This window comes from Babjeviella inositovora (genome assembly GCF_001661335.1).
Source record: "Babjeviella inositovora NRRL Y-12698 unplaced genomic scaffold BABINscaffold_1, whole genome shotgun sequence".
NCBI lineage: Eukaryota > Fungi > Ascomycota > Pichiomycetes > Serinales > Babjeviella > Babjeviella inositovora.
In genome coordinates this window covers 1,628,935-1,647,761 of record NW_017566838.1, presented here as the reverse complement: position 1 = coordinate 1,647,761, position 18,827 = coordinate 1,628,935, and the positions used below count along the sequence as shown (strand labels likewise).

The 18,827-nt window shown below is 42.6% G+C and overlaps 6 protein-coding genes across 6 annotated transcripts in view; 5 read left to right on the top strand and 1 right to left on the bottom strand.

Moving 5' to 3' along the window:
- BABINDRAFT_164616 (uncharacterized protein) overlaps positions 1-282 on the top strand; it is a gene marked incomplete at both ends in the record, with an annotated part of 1,650 nt that extends 1,368 nt beyond the window's left edge. The window contains one exon of the mRNA XM_019130270.1: positions 243-282. Coding sequence (XP_018988214.1) covers positions 243-282 — 40 coding nt within the window. The remainder of the gene's footprint in view (positions 1-242) is intronic.
- A 24-nt stretch (positions 283-306) lies between these two features.
- GPI7 (mannose-ethanolamine phosphotransferase) lies at positions 307-3,077 on the top strand. The gene has a single exon (XM_019127624.1). It carries the CDS (start codon positions 461-463, stop codon positions 3,002-3,004), a length of 2,544 nt encoding a protein of 847 aa, XP_018988213.1. The 5' UTR covers positions 307-460; the 3' UTR covers positions 3,005-3,077.
- A 1,341-nt stretch (positions 3,078-4,418) lies between these two features.
- Positions 4,419-4,947, bottom strand: MRPL37 (mitochondrial 54S ribosomal protein mL54). The gene has a single exon (XM_019127623.1). It carries the CDS (start codon positions 4,928-4,930, stop codon positions 4,595-4,597), a length of 336 nt encoding a protein of 111 aa, XP_018988212.1. The 5' UTR covers positions 4,931-4,947; the 3' UTR covers positions 4,419-4,594.
- A 214-nt stretch (positions 4,948-5,161) lies between these two features.
- BABINDRAFT_159378 (uncharacterized protein) lies at positions 5,162-5,580 on the top strand. The gene has a single exon (XM_019127622.1). It carries the CDS (start codon positions 5,203-5,205, stop codon positions 5,386-5,388), a length of 186 nt encoding a protein of 61 aa, XP_018988211.1. The 5' UTR covers positions 5,162-5,202; the 3' UTR covers positions 5,389-5,580.
- Positions 5,581-14,864: 9,284 nt separating this feature from the next.
- Positions 14,865-16,982, top strand: BABINDRAFT_159377 (FAD-binding oxidoreductase). Its single transcript, XM_019127621.1, has one exon. The coding sequence runs from the start codon at positions 15,148-15,150 to the stop codon at positions 16,864-16,866; it is 1,719 nt and encodes a 572-aa protein (XP_018988210.1). The 5' UTR covers positions 14,865-15,147; the 3' UTR covers positions 16,867-16,982.
- BABINDRAFT_159376 (amino acid transporter) lies at positions 16,785-18,674 on the top strand. The gene has a single exon (XM_019127620.1). The coding sequence runs from the start codon at positions 17,263-17,265 to the stop codon at positions 18,520-18,522; it is 1,260 nt and encodes a 419-aa protein (XP_018988209.1). The 5' UTR covers positions 16,785-17,262; the 3' UTR covers positions 18,523-18,674.
- The last annotated feature ends 153 nt before the right edge of the window (positions 18,675-18,827 follow it).

Below are 18,827 nucleotides of genomic sequence, written 5' to 3'. Positions count from 1 at the left end.
GGTAAGGTTACCAAGGCTGCTGTCAAGGCTGGTGCCAAGAAGTAAATTAGCCCTAGTTGATTGAAATTTATTTCCTTTACTATCTGATTTAATTCTTGACTCCTTGGTGAGTCCATATCTATATACACTAATGAATATCTGATATTTATAAACCCCCCTCTGTATGATTAAGCGGAAGCTGTTAGGCCGAGGCATTTTGTCGGCTAAAATTTAGGACCCCTAGGCTATCTATGGAGGTACAGTATTTCCCGTAAACCAACCATCTTACCGGACCACGGTTAAAGATGGCCCGTACCTCTGGTCGGAAATGTCCCCCCACAGCTACGGCTCTCCCTCGTGGAGTTCAGGTCTGTACTGTCGTGTGGGAACCACTAACGCGTTACCCTGCACCCTATCTTTAAAACGTGTTATAGTTCCCTTTCTCTCCAACCCTGTTCATCCTTAAACCACAAAATACGTAATGGTCAAAGCTCGATGGGTGGCTGCCTCCATTCTCTTTGCGCTCCAGCTTCTGGGTCTCCTTTTGTTTGCCAAGGGATTCTTCCCCAGCAAAGTGGTAATCTCCGGTGATGGGCTCTTCCACACAGACCTCCCAGCCGCGCCCGCGCAGTTCTCCAAGCTCATCTTCATGGTGGTGGATGCCATGCGCAGCGATTTTATCTTCTCGGAAGATTCGTCCATGTCGTTTGTGCACCAGCTCCTCAATTCCGGCCATGCGTTGGGCTTCACCGCGCACTCCACTCCGCCTACCGTCACGCTACCACGCTTGAAGGGGCTCACTACCGGATCCACGCCCAACTTCCTCGACGCCATCCTTAATGTGGCTGAAGACGATACGTCCTCCAGCTTGGGAGAGCAGGATAGCTGGGTCAAGCAGCTTTTCAACAACGGTTTCCGCATCCAGATGTTTGGCGACGACACGTGGTTAAAGCTCTTTCCGAGGTTCTTCCACCGCACGGACGGCACCAACAGCTTTTTTGTGTCTGACTTCACCGAAGTGGACATCAACGTGACGAGGCACCTCAACGATGAGCTCACAGTGAACAGCGGCGAGTGGGACGCGATGATCTTGCACTACCTTGGGCTCGACCATATTGGGCACAAGGGTGGCCCCAAGTCGGTGTTTATGAAGCCAAAACAGCAGGAAATGGACCAGGTGATTGAACAGCTCTACAGGTACGTGGAAGAGCACCCAGAGACTTTGTTGGTGGTGGCGGGCGACCATGGCATGAACGAAATCGGCAATCACGGAGGGGCCTCCATCGGCGAGACCTCTGCGGGGTTGGTATTTATCTCGCCAAAGCTCGAGCCGATTAGCTCGCAGAAATCTAAGATCGCTCCGGTGGCTGAGAATCCCGGATTTGAGTTCTACAAGCGCGTCCAGCAGATTGATTTGGTGCCGACACTCTCAATGCTCTTGCAGGTGCCGATTCCTAAGAACAACTTGGGGGTGTTTATCCCCGACTTCTTGCCTTTATGGGCACCAAAGTACGCGAAGGATGTTCTCGTTGAAAATTGTGAGCAGATTAAGTTGCTCGTGGAGGCTTCGTTTGGCGTTGAAAGCCTTTTGGACAGCCTGGACGAGGAGGTTGAAGCTTTCCAGCAGTTGTACTTCCTGTGCTCCGAGGGTAGCAGAGATGGCTGCTACGCTTTCTTAGAAAAGTCGCAGTCGCATTTGGCTTCTTCCGCCACGAACTACAACTATGTTGACATATATAGAGGGTTTGGTTTGCTTGTGCTCTCTGCCGTGCTTGCGGTGGCCTTGTTGGCGGTCGAGTTTTGGCAGTCCAAGCTTTTTGGCGCTGGCATTCTTGGGGGCTCGTTTGTGTTTGCCGTGTCATCATTCGGTAGCAGTTTGGTCGAGGAAGAGTACCAGCTCTGGTGGTGGTTCGCGACCTTCTTCTTTTTTGTGTATTTCTACAGCTGTCCCGGCTTTATTCGTCGCAAAAAGTTCAGGTTTACCTTGCTCTTGCTCTCGGTGCGAGTTCTCAGGTCGTGGAATAATTCTGGCCAGAAATACATCACCTCCACCCTTGGGGAGTACTTGTCGAATAACCCCAGCCTTTTGTGGTTCTTGATCCTCGTGACATACACGGTGTATGGGCTCCGCATCTGGACGGGTGCCTTACGAATCCTCAATCCGGTCATCGCGTTCATGCTCCCTTTCATGCTCTGCTCCCTTGGCTTCACGTTCAAGGCGTGCCAGGTGGTGGCGAACGGCGAGTCCTACCCAAAAGAGTTACTGCCGTTGGTCAACTGGATCTTGGACTCGATGGGGATGGAGAATGCCGTGGATTCGCTAGTGCCCTTGGCCAAGCTCGTATTTCAGATGGGGTTTGTGGCTTTACTCACCAGAGTCGTGTTTGCCTCCCAGCCAAACGCCGACAACGCGTTGTTTATGAGTGATGTCACAAATATTGTATCGATTGTGTTGATCAACCAGACTTCCACCAAGAATATCCCAGTGTTCCTTGTGTTTATGGGGATCAAGTACTTGTTCACAGACTTGAGCAGCTACTATACGGCTTATGGCTCGAACCAGCTCCACAGTACCGCCTTTGTGAGCGTTTTCACACTTATTATGCAATACTTGAGTTTCTTCTCGTTGGGCAATACCAACTCCTTGGCCACCGTGGACCTCTCGAACGCGTACAACGGGGTGGAAAGTTATAACATGACGTTGGTAGGTGTGTTGACGTTTCTCTCGAATTTTGCCGGTCCCGTCTACTGGGCAATTGCTTCGTTGGATGTGATGCTCGAAAAGAGCGCCACCACTCACCAGCAAACATCGCAGAAATGGGCCAAGTTCTGGGTCAGGAACTTGATCTACATTGTGTTCTATTCCGTTGCAGCGGTAGGGCTCGTGGGCGCCTGTATCAACTTACGGTTCCACCTCTTTATCTGGTCGGTCTTCAGCCCTAAGCTCCTCTACTTTGTCAGCTGGAATGTGCTTATTTACGGGGTCATGGAAACCGTATGTTTGCTCATGTTATGTATATATTAAAACTAGAAAACTGTTTCTCCGAAGAGAAATATGCAACTCAAAATTTAAAATTTGAATTAATTTAGATAATCGGTATGTTTTCGGAAGTTTATAGTAATCTTGAAACGTTTTAAAAGAAAATGGTATATCATGGGTAATCCCAAGGGGAGACATATACATGCATTGGGTCAGTTACTTGATTATGGATAATTTATATTAAAAAAAAAAAAAAAAAAAAAAAAAAAAAAAAAGAGAGAAAGATCACAGAAAAAGGTATATAGAGATGAAATACCTGGTCTAAGCATCATTAACAAAAAAGCGAGCTGTTACCAAGAATAGAGCAAATCATAACAGTAATACCATCTCGTAGAAAACAACATCTCTCGGAATACCTCCCATTTAAGCAATGGTACACACCGGTGGAGAGAGATATTGGAAAATATCTCTATTATCCTTGTTGTCTTCATTGTCAGAAGGAGAGGCAGAGGTGGTAGTGGTTGGGATGAAAGGTTGTTGCATTGTTGATATTTGTTAGTGTAATGAATCGTTAAATATCCAACTCATAAGCCTTGGGATACAGGTCTATTTATACCCTCTCACCGACCCCGGAAAAAAGTGCATTTTTTTGAGGTCAAACAATCCAATTGAGCCTCAAATATGGTTTTACCGATTTATATAGTGGCCCTTATCTACGTGTGTGGAGTATAAGTTGGAGGCCATAGAAAATTTCCTAATATGGATGCGTCAATGCAACCACTTACATTACTCGATGACTTCATGCAGATATGGTCAATAAAAGGAAAGGCATATGTCCATTTTGATGTTTCGTGTTAAGACTTGAGGCATCGAGGAAATTTAATGCTTAGTTGTGTAGGTCACTAAGGTGATAGCGCTTAGAAAGGGCAGAGAGTTCCAGACTTCGTGCTTTCCCTGACCATCCCATTCTCACTTACTCGGGTTTGGGCTAACTCGAATGCAGAAGTGGGATTGAGGAAATCCATAGTCATTTCAAATATGTCTATGGGCTATGATCTCACTCCGAAGCATAGCGAGGACCTGGAGTTCATATAGACACGCGTAAAACCAAATACTTAAGCTTATAGCTCTACCCTCAGCATGGGGGATCTGGCTTACTGCCCAGATTTCCTAGCCAAATTGGGTGTGTTGTAGCAGCGGATGTTGGTACCTATGCCCTTTCACCTTTGGATACACCACATCACTTATTGCATCAAGCCTAGTAACACCTCTTTACACTGGTTGTGTCTAGGCCATACTTTCAATGCATACCTCAATATTTTGCTGTCTTTATTAAGTAAAGCCATACCAGTATCACGGTTTGGGCTCTTCTTTTGAGGCAACCTTAAGTACCACATGTATCACACATCGCTATGTTATTAGCGGGGAGCACGCTCACTTTAATCTACAAGAGGACGGGGCTCAGCGGTAAACATGTTTCGGATTCATTTCGTTATACTGTAAATCCCTACTGGTAGCAGGTAGGCTCATTCTTTGAGCATAGGTGCAATATATATACAGGCCAACAGAGCGTTGGGGAGGAGGTGGGTGGTAAGAGGGCGGATGGAAATTCCACTATAATGCATGTTACGAAACCTACTTCATTTCAGCCGCAAAGTTTTGCTCCTTGATCTTCTTGATGTTTCTGGCTCTTTGGTCCTTTCTGTACTGCTTGATCGGGTCGGAGGCGGATAAGGCAGCTCTCTGAGCGTCCTTGTCCAAGAGGGTCCACAACCATTCTGGGTACTCAGCGTCTTCCAATGCAGCCGGCTCGGCACCGGACTTCTTGAACTTGAGGTTCAATGGAGTGCCGGCTGGACAGGATGAAACGACTTTGACTTCGCGGGCGACGGCACCGTTTCTAGACGCGACGGAGGTGGAGAGGGATCTGACAGCTTTGACGGCTCTGATACTGCGCAGGGTAAAGCTCATAGTGACTGGGATGGGTATATGTTAGTGTCTGTTGTCGCTATAAGGGCCTCGAAACTTTTGTCATTTCATTACTACGTGCATCAACTGAAAAATGAAACATTTCATGCGGGTAACCCACTCATGGTGTCTACACGACTTCGTATGCAACCACCAAGTCCTGAAACTATACTTGAGGTGCACGGAAACGATGCCATATCGTTCAAACGTCCTAGTCCTAAGATCACTTATATATTTTTGGGCCCCTAGAAGCGGTTTTATCCACGGTTTTATTCATGGCTTGTGTAACAGGACTAATTTCTGTCCCATGTTTCGCGAAATGGCTAAGGATTGAAGATCTTTACTTGGGAGCCAAAACGCGGGAAAACCTCGTCGGTGTGGGCCGTCTCGGATGCCTCTGCACCACAAGTCTAAATAATTTCTACCAAGATGTACTCCATACCAATATTAGTAAAGGGTGAATTTTACATTCCGTTGAATTCAGGGCAGCTTGTATAAGAATCGCAGCGGGTGAGCTTTCAAACACCACTAAAAAGGATAGTGTAAACACCTTAATCCCAGGCGTAAAAATGCAAGAATGAAGGCTCAAGCGGGTATCCTTAATTGATTTTTAAACCAATATTGAGCTACTGAATGGGTATACCTTAGTAAAGCAGGAATTTTACGCATCATCATTCTGAATGATAGGTTTTGCGCATTAGATGAATATCAGGATAAAGATTTCAGCGTTGCTTTATAATGTCTACAATAACATCTCAAGAATTTTATACAACACAGAATTTTCTAGTATACGGCGTATGACTTCAGGCATCTACTACGTTTCATTTCCGTCTATCCACGTACATTGATCATTATAGTTACATCTGGAACCCTCTATGTCCATGATAGTAGCATCCGCCCTAAAATATTCACCTTAGTATATACCGGAGTGTCCCCCACACTCTATAGTGTTACTTTTACCCCTAGTAAAGATATGTCAAGTTCGGCCACCGTTCCTCCTTGTACTATGGGCCAGTCACGCAGGTGAAGTGGGTTAGTAACCTTAAAAGTTCAAGTCCTTCACCCACACTGTGAAATACACTTGCCTGGTATCTGCATGAAGAGGGAATCATTTGTGGAGTCAAAATCTCTTCCACCGTCCATAGAAGCGCTACAACCGTTAGCATACCGGAAACGGAATCTTCTAGGCTCAAAATGGTTTGCGTCAATATTACTCACAACCTATATTTGGGCTTACTCAACAGGAAAGTTGAGAGAACTCCGTCTAGGGGAGTTGATTAAAACTCAGAGCCAGTACAGCCAGAGAGAGATATACGTTTCATAGGCTCTTCTATTTACCGCACCGAGCCGCTGTACCTTAGGATCCTAAGAAGACTGTACCTGGCGGAAGCACACAGTGACACCCGAGAAGAAAGGCGCTATAGGTCTGGCCTCTGTAGACGTTTTCTGAAAGTAACGAACGGCAGGCATTCGTAGAGACACATATGTACTGTTTTCCCAGCACTGTGACCCTCAAACTTACCACTTCCCTTCTCATTCGGCGAGTAAATGATAATCTCTATCTTGGGAGCGTGGACCGTAGAAGTTCAGAGACAAAGGGTCATAAAAATCAGAGAACATGAACCTTACTGAATCCTCTGGTCCGCATTAATAGGCGTTACAGGTAAATTATACTTGGTAGAGGGCAGTTTATCAACATCGTTCCTAATAGTAGCGTCTAATAGAAGTAGCCAATAACGAGCTGGTCGGAGTTATACGAGGTATTCACACTCGGGTTCTCCGAAAATGAAACCTTCGAATCATTGTGTTAGAGGTTAGACCCAGCTACAAGTAAAGTCTGGTTCCTAGCTGAAAATAGGTAGATCTTAGCGTAAAATTCTGATCTCTTGTCAAGGACTTGACAACAGGATTATTAAAAGGTAAACATGGCATTGCCAACCAAAACATCGACGAGGAGTTGGTTCTCAGTCAAGGACTGATGAATATCGAGCAATACAAGGTCACCAAGGTCAATTTCTACCAAGATGGAGGCATACATGCTCAAGCGACACGACTACCCTACTTTGACGCATATCATTTTGCCGATTTATGGAGGATTGTAAACGTTTGACAAGTTGTCCACGCTTATTGCAGGTTCATAAAAATGTATCAATACTGTGCCCATGTTGAATAGACTATATCAGAAGAAAGGTTACTGATCTAAAGTTACGGTACTGTACTAGTTGAGGGGAAGAAATTAAAAAAAAGGTGCAAAATAAAGTCGATGAGGTGGTACCCAGGTACGTGTGAATATTCACTGAGGAGCAAAAAAAGTACTAAGGAAAGATAGAATGTAAAGGTTGTCAAGAATATTCCCAACCGAGGGGTAAAAATGTAGAAAAACACACCGTTAATACTATCGTCTCATTTTTCATTATAGATTCATGTATGAAGCATCGATAGTCCCGTCAAATCTGACAAACTCCAAATCTTAGTGGAAGCCAAGGATCAATTAAAAGGCTTATATCCCCAGTAGGGTAAACCCAAAATACACCTCAACGTTTATTCAAGCTTAATTAAGGGTTCGACATAAAAGAGAAAAAAAAGAGTAGCCCCCAGTATAGTGAAGTGTAGCATATGATACAGAAGGAACTTTCAATAAAACTTGACTGAGAAAGAGCGACTGATCGTAAGAGTCTGCTATCCAGCGAAAAGCTGATCCAAAATTTATCCTGCTTACCCTCTGTAAGGAATATTTTTGCCATGCGACATATAGAAATAATATACAATGGGCACCACAAGATATCAACTGGGCGCAAACATGGCATAGCCATAATATAAGCGACTGGAAATTCTAAAGCCCTAGAGACCACATAGGCTGGAGCAGTAGGTATTTCAACTGATATAAAAAGACTATCAAAAATAAAACAATTGGATGTTAGAGAATATGATTCATAATAGGTTCACTGAGTAGGAAACAATCTACGCTCGCCCCCAGGTGTATCTAACGAGTTAATGCTTATAAATTCAAGGAGCTTTCTAGTTCTGAGCATCTAACGTAACAAAAATCTAATTTAGGAAAATTGGCATAAAAAGGGGATAATTGACTATAACATACCTTATCCACTTCACATAAATGTATTTGTTGCCACTTTCAAGAAAAATTAGTTCCGCACCAACAAAGAAGGATATCAAGGGAATACTATACTTTTTCTGACGAATTGATGAGTGGAAACTTCCTGATAAATTTCAATTTCAGAAATGAGTAAAGAAACTACTACATACAACGACAAAAGTCCAAATAAGCAAAATACAGAGAGGCAAGTAAAGCTAGTAGCTTCTGGTTATTATAGCTCGAGGTGCAACTTAATGTACGTGAAAAATACATCATTAAAAGATATATGAAGAGCTCTCTCTGTCAGGAATGTGCGATTCTATGCTTAGATGCCATCTACTGACTTCTGACCAACGCAGCACAATCAACAGTGACAAATAATGACCACAGAGCACATTGGATAATCCAGAGGACACTATACTAAATGTGAGTGAGGGTAATTAGCGTCTTTCGTGATCTGCCGTGAATAAAACAATTTAGTAACGAGGTCTGAAATACAATCGGAAAATGCTGTGTGTAAGAACCTACCCTATGATTTTTACAGACCGTATCAGCTGAAAATATGGATAGATAAGCCGTAAGAACATAAAAAGAAAAAAAGGAAGTCTAACTTCATACTCCAAGGATACACCTCGAGTACTCTGAAGGCTTATACATTTCCGGCAGCATGCGTATACTAACGAGATAATTAAGAAATATCCCAAGGTTGTACCTGTTGCCGGAATAAAGTATCTTAGTGGGTAACTCAAGAGTTCATGGAGCTGATACACTAACCAGAGACGATCCCACAATAAAATGAACGTAATTAACCCAGGAAATGTATATTTTATTTCTCCTCTCCTCGGCTGCTTCAAAATAAGTGTTCCGGAAGAGACATCGAACCCTCCTATCCATCTATAAAAATCATCAGAAATAACGAGTACAATTCTATTCAATGATACAAACAAAACCTAGAATTATATATAGTATCACTTCTCCAACTTACTCGTAACATGTTTCCATAGATTTCGGTAGGCGTCTTATTATACTTGTACTCAGTCTACTCATTCATATAACGAACAATCAATTACACAAAACTAAATACAGGCGTTAATTATAGTTCATTCCTACAATTTGAAATAGGGCTGTAGAACAAATAGCATCCCAACCTGAAAAAAGAATGAACAGTTCAATAGAGAGTCATTTCTATTAAAAGCTCCCAAACTTGGAATTCAGTGGTATTGAGTAATAAATCATGAGAATATGTAAAAGCGTTATGGCTACGACAAGTTTCACCCACCTACTAAACACCATAATTGTCTATCATTGTATTAGGAAACTACAGATATTTAACGACGACACAAACCAATGGTTGAAGAAACTCAATCTGTTCGATTGGGGCGTACAAGACAGAGATTTTGCAGTAAAGAAGATAAGATGATCCAGCATATACTTCATTAATTTCCACTCAGCGGTATCAAAAACTTTAGAGTCATGTATCAAAGGAAGGATATCAATCTAAAGGTGGCCTAGCAAGACATTCATAGGCATTGGTACTAATGTCTATGGAAGCTGCAAATGTTACCTACTTAGTCGCCCGTTGACTCTGACAGGAATTTGTAATATTCTCACAGAACTTTCAATTCATATTCAACCTTCATGTAGTTTTAAGACATATACGATATTTAAGACCTTGTATGAAGCAGGAAGAGTTTGTTGCAAATGGTGTATCTTGGTAGAGAACCTATAGGAATACCGCTACAGAAATTGCAGACTATAAGCAGTGAAGTCGAAACCTAGAGCATTAAGAGTCAAAGTATTCACTGGAGTATCGACAGTAATGAATACGTCCTATAACTAGATTACCTATGGTGATTCTTTACTGTTAGACAGACCTACTGAGATGTTTTGTCCGCCCTGGTACCTCTAAAATTATTCGTAATTGTTGGCTATGTTTCTAACACATAGAAAAAACTATTTTACATATATCCCGGGAGTCAAAAATCGCATCATCCAAAAACTTATAGTATATAGTTACAGAAAAAGCAATTATTGAATTATATTCATTTCAGTGCTATCTATGACAATAATATTTGTTGAAACAAGAGTTTAGATTGCTTTATTAACGGATACTCTTCAAACTAATAGGATACCTGATGCAATACAATATCCTGATTGACATACTACAACTTGATATATATTTGATTGACCGCCATATCTATCTCATACACCCACACAATACACCCTGCTACATCAACCATATATCACTGAGGAAAGTATGTTTGCTTACCAGCCCCAGCTATGTACATATGTTGTAACATACCCTATATGTGAGTAATTGTAATTTCTTTTATATGAGATGATTGTACTAACCTCATACAAACAATTCGACTAGCATTTCTTGACTAAGCTGCTCTCAATGAATATTCCATGGATCGACGATCGATTTAGATCAAACTCTCGATATTATTCTTTATATATTGCAATTTAGATAACTACAAGTAGTGAAGTATGATTGATTAACGGGTATCTGGAGCTACTTTGAAGCTAAATGGGTAAGATTCATCTTTGTCCCGTCTAGTTGTGATCTCAAGCTTTATCTCCAACACATCACACAAAAGATGAGTCATGGTATGGCACTCAAAGCGGCATGGTCGAATTTGTAGGACCGGAAGCTATCCTGAGACACAAGTCGGTATTGAACGTCACTTATCTGTTTCATTTCTTTGTCCGTTGATGAATCCTGATAACATAAGAAATGCATTAGATAACATTAGAAAATTATTAAGCTAAATTTATTTTGCAACCATGAGTTGGAGTAATTGCTGAAACATCGTTTATAGACAGATGCCATACTCGGACTTCTGGGACAAGGATTATAGCTACCATAGATCGGCACACAACGCTTGATATGAGCAATATTACCTTATAGCAACACCGTTTCGACTACATCTCATCGATATACCTCATCTTGTCGAGTGAAATAATACCTTTTGGTAGCTTTTTAGACCAATACCGCTACCGAGATCAAGAGAATGGCTATGGCATATGATTTTATATTAAAATTATCTACTCGTAGAAAATTGGTTAGGCGTATTTATGGTGTCATATGGTAGAGATAGTAAACATAATTTTTGCCGATTGATTATAAGCTACGTAGGTAGTCTAGAAGTGATGCAATCTTTATAGCTGAATTTACTGAGCCTTTCCATTGTAGATTGTAAAAGCACTAATGATTGTTATATATTTGTCAAAGAAGTCGTACTTACAATCATCCTCATAAACCAAGTTGTGATGTTTAAAGTAAGGAATTATTGCCTGTGACTTTGGCACCATCTATCCAAGGACTAGATGGCTGTAGGTATGAACCAACTATATCATGAGGTTTTAGAGCGATACTTATTGATTTTAGTGAGGATTGTTATGTTTTGTGCCATAGGCTCATGTGAACTACAGCTTAGCCAAATCTGCTCAAGGATTATTCCATCCTATAGAGTAGTGTCGCAGGAGAGATACCGCATCCCCAATTACAATTAGGTAAATGGACATCAAATACTATATTAATCCAGTGTACCATTTTTGCTCCAATCACTACGTAAGTTTACAATCTGAGCAAAGCTCCAGGTGTCACCATTCGATAAACCTTATAGTCGTAGAAGCTAAATGATTGTTTTTTCGAGCATATGTATTGCAGCTGCAAATATAGTCGGTAATAAAAGAGTGCATGGGTAATTTTTACACTTCTTAGGCCTTTGGTAGCGGACATATTGTTGTTTCAATAGTATTTATCGTATTTTGTCTCATGGAAGGAAGGACTGTCAAGCTCAACATTGGTATGAATAACTTCCAAAATTTAGAGAACTGAAGTCGTTGGAGTGAGGCATTTTACAATACATATGCTTCTAAATTCGTGGTGGAACTGCATTAGTGTACGATATTGGTCGCAGTTGAGAGGCTTAATTCCATATGGACCAATAGTTGCTCATTCTCTCACCTCTCTTTTTATACTTATTTTTATTGGCACGTTTTGGGCACACAATATCTGGCGTTTGTCGCTATTTTATAACATTTGCCCTATTATAATCAGCTACATGAACAGTAAACGTTATAAGTATCTATTGCTAAGCACCTACTCTGTATATTAAAAACTCAATCCTTGTTGCAAATGCTGTACAGAGATATCAATACCACTAAATATCAGTGTTAAAGCGTATCTGAAGGTTCCGGTGACAATTTCGAGATCTATTGGTGTACCATGACTGTTTCTCAACAGTTAATTGATGGCAATTGGAAGTGACGAGATCACTGCATTGAAGTTAGCTGAGGAAAAACATTCTGCACTGGTATTGTATAGAGGATTGAGGCAATGAAAAGAAGTACAAGGTGAGAGACTGGAGGGATGTATAGTTCCTACAATGTCTTTCTGAAATGAAAAATACTCTGCATATGGACTGTCAGTTTGTTGGTCTGAAATTGTTGTAGGGTATGAATAGGATAGATATGCTAAAAGTATAAAATTCGTCAAACATCAGCTTTAGCTGCCAGTCTGTAGCGATACCACTTTTCTTTAACGATACACCAGTGTTGCTTATACAAAACACTTTTGCCTTAGCCTTTTGTTGAAACTGTTCAGTATTGTTTAAGTACCACTTTTATATCTCATTGAGAACTATCAGATGGGCTCTAGGAAATATACCTTTATCAATACAAAGAGTTCTCTTCTGGGTTATATAGGAGCTCAGTAATATGCTAATAGTTATTAATAAGATTTCACGTTGAGCTCGAGACGAAGTACTCATTAGATACATTATTTATTGTGCTCCGTTCAGCGAGATAATAGAACCAACTTTGCCTTGAGATAAAAATATGGCTTCTATCTGATCAAGAGTCGTTAAATAATGAATTTTGCTGGATTCAATATGAACTGCTAAAGCTATTCTTTGGAAGTATCCCTCGAGAAGTTGCGTCAGGTTCGTCTGAGAAAAGGGATGGTACTGTTTGCTTATATATAATGCCATTTGTGTGCGGGAGGCAGTATAAATGGTTCTATATTTGACTAGTGCCCGTCGCAGAGGCTATATTGATGAGGGTAACTTCGAATATTTGTACCATAATTCGTATCTATATGACGTTTACGGTTGGAAGTCAAGTCAATTTAAAATTTGTGAATGTGATTAGATGAAAGGTTTGTTGCTGCCTGGGTGGCTAAGATCTGGTTGATCTCTCCCATCTCCTTCTATCACTTAGTCTATTGGTAGATATCACTGAGGCAGCTGTTCTGATTGAGTTTTATCGTTTCCTTCTATTACTTAGCCTGTTGACAAAAACTACGGCAATTGTTCCGTCCGTGCTTCAGCCTTTGTATTTTACTCCTTGCTTCCTTGGCTTTAGAATTAGAAATAGCTATATTATACTGTTTGACCTGCTGTTAGATAGTAAAATTATGCTTGACTCTACTTCCGTGGTAAATATTGAATATTGCTAGCTCTCCCAAATAGCCTCTCTTGTGTGAAAAGAGATACTGGAGCTGGCATTCCGAACCCTTTCACCCTGCTGTTTGAAGGACAACCTTTTTTGGTTGGAGTTTCTATCCATGTCTCCTACATGCTTCTTCAGCTATCATCGTATTAGTTCGTTCGTTATACTAATTTATTTCCATCGATTCGTTCCTGTGGGGCGCTTTTTTTTCTGAAGCGAATAGACTGTACTTCAACTAACCCTTGGCTTCAAAACTTCTATTATCCATTCTGTGGGAGTTTTTCAGACCGAGAAACACCCAACTGAGAGGTTAAAAAGGCATTCTCATATTTTGTAACCAAGTTGCCTGCCTCAGTGAAACTTCGTTTTGAACGAATCTTTGCTCCAACCTCCCTTCTGTTTCTTTCTCCTTTCTCTACTTTTTTTTCGTTACTTAGGTTTAGTGTGTCACTATGGAACGCTGAATAATTAATCTACTGTTGTGACTTTCTACTCTATAACTTTCTATCTCGGTCCCTCTACTGGTTTTTATGGGCCCAACTGTGTGATTTAGATTCAGGATTACGCTGCAATCACCCTCAAAACGAAGAACCACTCTAGTCTAAGCCCTACGTTTACACTGATCTTGTGATTGGCAATCTTTTGTATACCTGTACCCCACACCGGCCTCCGAATTCTGGCTTGTTTCGGAATACCCCAGTGGAAATTTTCAAGCCCTATAGCCTTGATCCACTGAATGCGCTAAGGCTTTTTTTTTCCTGCTATTCCAGCTTGTAAGGTGGCCAGCCGTTACTTAGCTTCTCGAAGTCTCGGTGTTCATTCGGGGAAAGAGTTTCCATAGGCTTAAGAGGTGAAATTGGGCAGCGTTCCTTCCTGAAGCACAGTCGGGATGACAATAAATAGATACATTTTTCTCGGTCTATGTGTAGCGACTTTAGGTACCCCTATGACTGCTGAGCAAGAATATTCTAATCACTGCTCTATTAGGGGCAGTTTATTTGAAGGCGATGCCACTGCTGATATATTCTTCAGGCAATCCTGATTGAGTATCCCTTATTAAGTCTCTGGTAAGACGGTACAGTATAACCATGCTTGCATTTTTTAGCATTTACTTGTGTGCTAGATGATTAGATATATCCAAAAGCCATGGCCAAAAGGTTGTGCTGAAATCACCGGATATCCACCTTGTCTTAAAAGACATTTGTCCATCGCATTTTGTATGATCCGGAAGAATAGGCCATCCCTGGAAAATATCCTAGCTACCCATGAGCGCTTAGAACCAAGATGCATCATTCTGTGCGGCTTAGTAGCTATCGCAAATGCTTCGTCTGTGCCTGAAGCTGATTATGCAATAGTTCCATCAGCTGTGGCTTCAATCACCAATAGGCGGAACGAGCCACCTAGAAGATCCAATCATAACTGCCGGTCGTCCCCTATACGTGGCGATCCAGTGCGGATCGCTTATGTGCAGTCTTGGCCTATCGGGTGAAGCAGCATCCGAAGTTGACTAAGCACGGCCCCACAGTTTCCTTGCAAGGCCTCTTCACGTTCATGTGGCCCGGGAAATATCTTCCCGAGTTGGCCAGACCGATTGAAAAGTATATATAGCACCCGTTACTCCTTATTGTTTTAAGCAGCACTAGCTACTATCCATACCCCGAGATTCAAAATGTTACGCTCTTTTGTGGGGCACGTCCCTTGTGCTAGGGCCATGTTGTCCAAGAGGCTCCAGTCCTCCTTGGGCAGCGCAAAGAAACCAACTCCGGTCCCAAAGCAGGTTGCTCCATCGGAACACTACACCCTGAATCAATCTAGCTCTGCTGTTGCCACTGTGTTGATCGGTGTGTCTTTACTTGGTGGGGGTATCTTCATCGGAAGCAACTTCATTGCATCGCCAAAGGACGACGCCTCAGAGTTGCTGTCAATCACACCATTATCCAGCGTGTCCTCTCCAGAATATGGTACGGCTGAAGATTTCAAGAAGGCTTTCAGGGAGATCGAGGCTCTTGTCGGGTCGGAGAGGGTCTCTAGATCCGACGCTGAAATTGACCACCACGCGGACTCCTATTACACCACCCACAAACCCCTCGAAGGCCAGAAGCCGCAATTAGTTGTTTTTCCTGCCACCACAGAGGAGGTTTCTGCGATTTTGAAAATCTGTCACCGTTTGCGGGTGCCTGTAGTTCCTAATTCGGGATTGACATCGTTGGAAGGGCATTACATCCATAGCCGCCTGGGTTTATCGTTGGACTTATCCGGAATGAACAAAATCTTAGAATTAAACGAACTGGACCTTGACATCACGGTCGAGGCCGGAGTTGACTGGCAAGGCTTGAACGAATACTTGGAAGAGTATAATTTGTTTTTCGGGCCCGATCCTGGTCCAGGTGCCCAGATTGGTGGGATGTGCGCCACCTCGTGTTCAGGAACCAATGCTTATCGCTACGGGACCATGAAGGAAAACGTTTTGTCGTTGACCGTGGTTTTGGCGGACGGTACTGTTATCAAAACACGGAAACGCCCTCGTAAAACGGCAGCCGGCTACAACTTGAACGGTTTATTCATTGGAAGCGAGGGTACTTTGGGCGTGGTTACTCAAGCCACATTAAAGCTTTACATGAAACCAACGGTGGAAGCCGTGGGTATTGTCAGCTTCCCGACCTTGGAGGATGCTGCATCGGCGGCTCACGAATATATCAGGCTAGGCTTACCAATGAATGCTATTGAAATTTTGGACGAAACAACGATGAGATTTATCAATGCTACTCTGAGCCAGAAGTGCGAGGAGATGCCAACCTTGTTCTTAAAGGTGGGGGGGTCTAGTGAAACGATTGTGGGTGAAACGATCAAGCAGGTCACCGCCATTGCCGGTAAAAACCACAAAACCTCGTCCGCTTTTTCCTTTGACGAATCCACCAAGGCTGAATTATGGCACGGGCGCAAGGTAGCGTTCTGGTCCACCTATGACTACGGACGGGCTAAGTTTGGCAAGGATACTGAGGTCTGGACCACTGACATTGTGGTGCCGATCTCAAACTTGCCCCAGGCGGTCAGAGAGATCAAGGAAGATTTGGTGGCTAACAACTTCGAAGCGTCATTGATGGGGCATATTGGTGACGGTAACTTACACTTCTGTATTATCTACAGGGCTGGCGAGAGAGAAAAGTGTGCCCAGGTGGTTGGTAGAATGGTGGAAAAAGCCTTGAGGCTCCAAGGCACATGCACAGGGGAGCACGGTATTGGTATGGGTAAGAGAAACTATTTGATCCAAGAATTGGGAGAAGAAGTTATTAGCGTTATGAGAAGGTTGAAATTGAGCTTGGATCCTTTGAGAATCATGAATCCCGACAAGATTTTCAAGATTGACCCCGAAGACCATGAGCACTAGTTGGTATGAGGCCGTTAGCTGTTGAAAGTCTCAGGGAGCTGAGAATACTCTATAGTCTGTACCTTGTGTCTTTTTCATCAAAAAAATTAAAATATGAGTTGATAAGTGTAATTTTGCCTTCGCGTCTCGGAAATCTCGCAGCTGTGCCGGTCTCATGCATAACGTGCCAGATAAATACTACGCGTTTTCGCGGGGCACGCGTCACGTGGGACGAGGCTTATGTAGCCTTTGTATACTTCGGGGAGATAAGCTGGCCACGCACGGTGCAATCCTACGGTCAAACGTTGATACTCACATACCAAAACAAAAAAAACAACGCCCATAGTCCTTATTCATACCAGAACCAAAGCTGAACTCTCATTCCAAGACACCAACAGTGACCAGCTACGCACCCCTATGGTGCTCACAACGACTGACAAGCGAGTCTTTGGCGCCTTCTGGCTATTTGGACTCGTGAATAACGTGCTATATGTGGTTATCTTGTCTGCGGCAATTGACTTGGTAGGGGTTTTTGTTCCCAAGGCGACGGTGCTTCTTGCCGATGTGCTACCGTCCTTCATCGTGAAGTGCCTCGCTCCGTTCGTTATCCACCTCGTGCCGTATAACTATCGAATTTTTATGTTGATTGGATTGAGCTTCACCGGTATGCTTACTATCAGTTTTTCCGCCTCCACCTCCTGGAAGCTCTTTGGGATAGTGTTGGCCTCCATTTCGTCGGGAGTCGGGGAGTTGACGTTTTTACAATTGACCCATTACTATAGCGAAATGTCTCTTGAAGGCTTCAGTTCTGGTACTGGTGGTGCCGGGCTTGCTGGCAGCTTCCTCTACTTGTTGCTCACAACATGGCTAACCCTCAGCGTGAGGACAAGCTTACTTCTTTTCAGCCTTGCTCCCTTCAGCTTTTTGGCTTCCTACTTCTGGTTGTTACCGCACATGGAACAGGGGTTCCATCCAATTGATCAGAGTGAACTCCCTGGCGAGGATTCCAATGTTGTTTCGGGATACCATGATTCTGGCATCCTAGGGACTGACTTTGGATACCGCGCACCTCAGCTTCTGGCTAACAAAGTCCAAGAGGCTTTTGGCCTTATATTGAGCCACTCACAGTCCACCCTTATCAGGGCAAAGCCATTGATCGTTCCGTTTATGGCTCCTTTATTCACAGTGTACATCTCGGAGTATATTATCAACCAAGGGGTAACTCCCACGCTTCTCTTTCCCATCGCTGAGATGCCCATGTTTACCAAGTACAGGGATGCATATGTCACCTATGGGACCTTGTACCAACTCGGGGTTTTTATTTCTCGCTCCTCCTCCTCCTTCGTGCGGATAAGAAGGCTATATATCCCATCCTTGTTGCAATTTTTAAATTTGGTCATCTGCCTTTTCCAGTCCCTCTTCATGTTCATCCCGAATGTGTATATCTTGATGGTGCTAATGTTCTACGAGGGTTTGCTCGGTGGAGCTGCGTATGTCAATACTTTTAAGTTAGTGAGCGAAACAGTCTCATTGGAAGATCGAGAGTTCGCAATGGGGACTGTTGGTGTCAGTGACTCTGCAGGGATTGTCCTAGCTGCATGTTTTAGCATGTGGCTAGAACCGAGTTTATGCGGATATCAGGTTGGTAAAGGAAGAGATTGGTGCCAGTTACCGTGATACGATACAAGTCGTATCTTTACGTACTATACAAGTGTGGAGAGTAATGATCTTTTGGTAGGTCTCTTTCCATTGGCGTTTAGTTAAACCGTTTATGTAAGTGATATTTGGTAAACATTCGAATGTGATACGTTTAGATAACTCGGATATAGACATAAATATGTATATTCCTTATTACGTATACTTTATAAAGGATATAGCTGGTATTAATTCGGAAGTCTGTATATAAATATTTCAAAGATAATGTTAAATCTTCTACAGGGTAGATGTCGTTTTGGACAAAACTTTTCAATTAGATAAACAAA